The following is a 5675-nucleotide window of genomic DNA, read 5'->3' as shown; positions in this document are numbered from 1 at the left end:
GTTGGTCCGCAGGGCATGAGTTAATGATCGCAGTGTGGCGTCGACCTGAGGATGAGTTTGTGAAGTGGTAAGAGCAAGTGAGGTGATGCTACGGGGAGCCGTAGTACTCACTATTCAGTGAGAGGTTGTGGTGATGCTACGGGGAGCCGTAGTACTCACTATTCAGTGAGAGGTTGTGGTGATGCTACGGGGAGCCGTAGTACTCACTATTCAGTGAGAGGTTGTGGTAATGCTACGGGGAGCCGTAGTACTCACTATTCAGTGAGAGGTTGTGGTGATGCTACGGGGAGCCGTAGTACTCACTATTCAGTGAGAGATTGTTGTGATGCTGCGAGGAGCCGTAGTACTCACTATTCAGTGAGAGGTCGTTGTGATACTGCGGGGAGCCGTAGTACCCACTAGTCAGCGAGAGAATGTTGTGATGAAGTACTCTCTGATCAAATCATAACGCATAAGAGTTTTAGGCTTGGGTATCCCTAATAATTGAGTTTGTGGGAGCCTGGTGGTCGAACCAGGGGCAATACTGGGGTCTCCATATTTGTCGGGAGTCGTTATATTCTGAATTGAGTAATGGTTGTCGCGACCAAAGGGAAGTTGATCAGTGAGGAACGCATGGGTTGCGGGTCATGAGTCATGTGTTGAGTGGTTCATTGGGACGAGTGGTTCCAACTCTGGGTCAGATCAAACTCTCGAGTTTGAGTTTGGCTCTGGTAGCACGTCGGGTAGGCGAGACGAGATTCCAGATTCAGAGATGAGTTCCATGTTGAAGGGTATTGGTTGTCATCTGGTGTCTTAGACCTGAGTGGGTCAATTCGTTGGTATGGGAAAACAGCGAAACGCATGGAACTAATGAGTAGTAGACGACTGCGGTCGAGGGTGAGACGAATTATCTATTCGCTTGAGGTAAAGCAAACTTCGTGACTTGTGTGTCACACTGGGCCGAGATAGTTGTATTAATAAGGAAGTCAGTGAGACGTTTTGGTACATGCAATGGGTAACCTTTGGAGGTTCAAATGCTAGGTCGGGAGATGACCTGGTACTCAGTCTTGAAAGGGATATTGAGGAGGGAGCCGAGGTTTATGTTTGTCAGATGTCGGAGGACGCTTCTGAACAAGCATGATCATCTTTCGTGCCTGAGGTCAGGGTGTTGAGGGTTCGTTGTTCAGAAGGGTTGTGATTGCAGTACAGTGGATGGGTCCCCGGTGTGATGTGATCCTTTCATTCCTTGGTATATGATCTGGATTGTTTATCATGTCTGGGACGAGTGATCGGTAGCCAGTTTTGGGCATGGACTTGTTTTTATCGGTCCCCACTAGAGAAGCATAGGGGCAATGAATTATCGGGGTTTGTTATTCGAGGAGCGAATAACGTGGTGATATCTTGAAAGGGCGGTTTGGCTGTGTGTCAGGCTACTAGAGTTTCCAGATTCTTGAGAGTCAGAAGGGGTAGCGTAGTGGCAGATGGGTCTGTCCTTTTCCAGGGAGGAGTTCCTGTTTGGATTCAAGTGTCCAGAGAGGAAGATAGTTGTGGGGTATGAGATCCTTTCGATGGTACTATTCGGTTATTGGATTCAAGGTTAGAGAACTCGCTACTCGATACCTTCTCGGCCGAGGGGGGAGTAGCGAGTACTCGGATTACTCGGGGAGTACTCGGATACGATAAATCATGTAGAAAAATATTTTAAACGAAATTATACATGTCAAACATCATAATTTAAAATATTAGTTAATGTAAATTCATTACAAAATTAGGGCAAATATCAACAAAAGATACATTTTCAAATGTTAAATTGTTTCAAAAATAGACACCATTCTTTAATATTATATATTTAGATTAATCATTTAATCTTCCTTTTCCAATGTAGCTCCGATTTTTTCGTTGATGTTAACTCCATCCGATTCATATTCAACATCTTCATTTAGTTCTTCCTCATCCTCCGACACAAATTCTTCCTCATCAAGTTCTCTCAATCTAGAACTTCTACGATTTTGTAAAAACTCCTCGTCACCTATAGCTTCATCGGGCTGAACTTCATCCAACAATACATCATTTTCGACAATCCATTCTTGAGCCTCACTTGCATATTTTGCTAAAAGTACTTCGATATCCTTAGTCTTCATTTTCTTGTTATTTTCCATCAAATTTGCATTAAATTGAACAAAAACAAGATTGTTCAATTTAGACGTCTCTAATCTATTTCTTTTCTTTGTATGTACCTACAAAATTAAATAATCAAAAAAAATGTTTGATAAATATACAAGTTTTGAATAAACTACTTAAAAATTATAATTAAAATTTAGTAAACTACCAACCCCTTCAAAAGTGCTCTAATTTCATTCACACCCCGAAGAACTAGTTGTTAAAGAAAGTATCCTTTTAGCAATCTTTCTCAATTGTGGAGTTGAGGCACCATAAGCTACCCACCAATTCGCTACAAGTTGAAAAAAACATTGTTCAATTTATTATTTTGGAATTTTATAAAATAAATACAATTTAAAATATATTACCCGGATCAAATTTGTCGTTGTTCACCTCACATCCTTTAATTTGCAATTTCTCGACTAAATTTTTCTTGTTTACCCATGTAAACCGGCAACTCAACCATCACGATATGGTTTTGCAAAGAATGATCTCCCGGATATATTGTATCGACAAAATCAACAATCGCATTGGTCACATCAATATCATTTTGGATCTCCGGATTCTTATAAAGATAATATGGATTTAAAAGGTAAGCCGTCAAATGTAGGGGTGTATCAAGCCTACCTTTCATCTTTTTCGAAATGATATCCATAATAGGCTCATACGCTTTTTTATTGTTGCCCAAAGCATTAATAATTTCTTGTTTCACATTTTGAATCTCACCATATACAAAACCCATTGAGGGCTTTCGATCCGCATCAACCATCCGAAGAACTTTGACCAAAGGGGCAAAAACCTTTAAACATAATGCTACACCGGTCCAAAATGTGGCATTTACCACCGTGTCATATGCGGCTTTCCCTTTAACGGTGTTGCTAAGTCTACATGATTCCCATTCATCGCTTGTAAACATTTGTTTTAGTTGGGCCTTTTTATCGGCCAAACTTTACAAAGTAAGAAATGCGGAAGCAAATCTCGTGACTCCCTGTCGCACAATATCTCTTTTCTTGGTAAAGTATCTCATCATGGCCAAAGTTTTATGACGAGCATAAATAAACACCGTGAGTGTTTTTGCATGGTTGAGAATTTTCTTATACCTAGGTAGCCCACCAATACCTTTTAAAATAAATAAAACGTTAATAATATTATTAAAAATTAATAAAAAACACTAAATTATAAAATTAGCACAATTAAAATTAATACCTTCAAGCATAAGATTGAGGGTATGTGTTGCACAAGATGTCCAAAAAATAGTTGGTCTTTTTTCCTTTAACAACTTGGCCGCTCCCATATTATCTGATGCATTGTCGGTCACAATTTGAACCACATTCTCGGGGCCAACTTCTTCGATGCAACTTTCAACATACTCATGTATGTGTTCACTTGTGTGAGCTTCTTCCGATGACTCTTTAGATGACAAAAAAACGGTCCCCATCTTTGAATTAACACATAAGTTCATGATGCTCCTTCTCTTTCTATCGGACCATGCGTCCGTCATTATCGAGCATCCATTAGATTTCCATTCATCTTTGTATGGTGTCAACAAATTTATTGTTATTTCTACTTCTTTCTTTAAATATGTTTCTCCCATCTCATATCTAGTTGGAGGTGGTGCCCCACGTCCAAATTGGCCAACCGCCTCCAACATAATTTTGAAGCTATCCTTTTCAAAGGCATGAAAAGGAATAACACATTCATAGGCCCATCTACAAATATATTCTTTCACACGAATCATGTGTTCCTTACGAATAGCATTTGACATATTTTCTTGTTTGCTCTTTCCCATGTTTGAAACATCTTGGGGGTTGATAGTGTTTGGAAACCGATCCATAGGCCCAAAAGAACGTTTAGCCTTCATAGAGCCAAATGAATCTTCCATCAAATCATCATCGATGGTAATGGTTTCATTCTCACTTCTTCTAATATTCACTTGTGCTCTTAAAGACTCATTTTCATCTACCTTCCCCTTCTTTTTATTTCGGTTATCAAGAAGAGCATCTCTACATTTTATTTGGTCATTTTTTGTGGCCTTTGGGCATGAAGAAACATTTCCCTTAATTTGTGCAATATGTTGTTTTAGTCTATTGATTCCCCCGCCCATCTCTTTATTACATAAAATGCATTTCACTCGCTCCAATTTTTTAGGATTCACACACAATGCATATTCCCATCCAGGATCATTTGATTTGCGTTTAAGATTCTCTTGAGCTACAGTTGATCCCGTAGACGGGGTTGTTGTGGTTGATGTCATTACTTCAGTTAGAAATCTATCTAACACAAAGTGAGTTAGTGAGTCTAAAACACACGCATTGTTTCAGAAAACAGAATAATATCATATTGTCAAACAAAGTGATAAAACAAAATAACATACAATCATATTACATACTATGATACATTGATCACTCTATTATTCTATTACACAGAAAGTGATAAAACATAATAATATACAACTAATATAAGTCTTGTACACAGAAAACAGGAAAAAAATACATACAAACTGTGAAATCTGAATTCTGAAACAGGGACAATCAAATACATATAACATATCCACTGCCACTTGTAAAGAAATCACGAAATACACTAAAATACTAAATACATACACACCATAACAGTAAAGAAATCACGAAATAAGTACACTGATACACACAAACCGACAATCTTAAGGTAAAAATGAGAAACAGGGACAGAGTTCTTGATGTAATACACTAATACACAGCGAGATAGATGAAATACATTAACAGTAGGACATTGTGGGAGTTCTTGATGAAGAAATCTGAAATCCACATCGAGATAGAATAACACTGTAAAAGTAGAGAACTAGAGATATAGAAATCTAAAATCGAGTTCTTGAAGAAACAGGAAAGATGAGAAACATGGATAGATATACAAACTTAAATACAAAAAAAAACGAGTTCTTGAAGAAGAAATCAAATCATCAACACAGCGACATACAGTGACAGTAGGAGAGAAAGAACCTCGATCGCGATTCATGACTCAGGAAGAAATCAATCACGACTCAGGAAGAGAGGAAGTCAGGAACACAACATCGATATTCATTTCCTAGTATCGCTATTCACTGGTAGCCTAGTGCCCTGGTATCACGATTCACGATTCGCCAGTAGAAGAGAAAGACGAGAGAGGATCAGGTCGTAGAAAAGATGGGGGGAACCAATTTGGGAATGCCGCTTGTTTTTTGTGTTTTAGGGTTATTTTTTTCAAAGTCAAAAATAAGTTTTATTGGTTTGTCAATTTTTGCCCTCGTTGACCGACTTCGAATTTATTGACTAAGTTTGACTTGTTGACCGAGTATCCCGAGTAATACCGAGTTGGAGCGAGGTTGACCGAGTTTTGACCGGGTTTGACCGAGTTTTGACCGACTTTGACTCAATCCGATTTTTTTGGCCAAGTTGACACTACTCGCCTCAATAGATGCCCGATTCCGAGTACTCGCCCGAGTAATCCGATTTTTAACACTGATTGGATTAGATCTATTTGTTGTTGAGGAGCGATTTCGAGGGTGAAATAATTCAAGT

At 38.8% G+C, this 5675-nt stretch overlaps 1 protein-coding gene across 1 annotated transcript; it reads right to left on the bottom strand.

Annotated features, from left to right (window-relative positions):
- Positions 1–1841: 1841 nt before the first annotated feature.
- Positions 1842–4393, bottom strand: LOC145163386 (uncharacterized). The gene is made up of 4 exons (XM_079082228.1): positions 3346–4393; positions 3240–3258; positions 2591–3023; positions 1842–2216 (listed from the first exon to the last, which is right to left on the bottom strand). The coding sequence occupies exons 1-4, from the start codon at positions 4391–4393 to the stop codon at positions 1842–1844; spliced, it is 1875 nt and encodes a 624-aa protein (XP_078938354.1).
- Positions 4394–5675: the final 1282 nt, after the last annotated feature.

The sequence above is a fragment of the Lactuca virosa genome, chromosome 3 (genome assembly GCF_052849685.1).
Source record: "Lactuca virosa cultivar CGN04683 chromosome 3, Lactuca_virosa_CGN04683_v6, whole genome shotgun sequence".
NCBI classification, from domain to species: Eukaryota; Viridiplantae; Streptophyta; class Magnoliopsida; order Asterales; family Asteraceae; genus Lactuca; species Lactuca virosa.
Note: the sequence above shows the minus strand (reverse complement) of the source record. Positions and strands in the feature narration are given on the sequence as shown.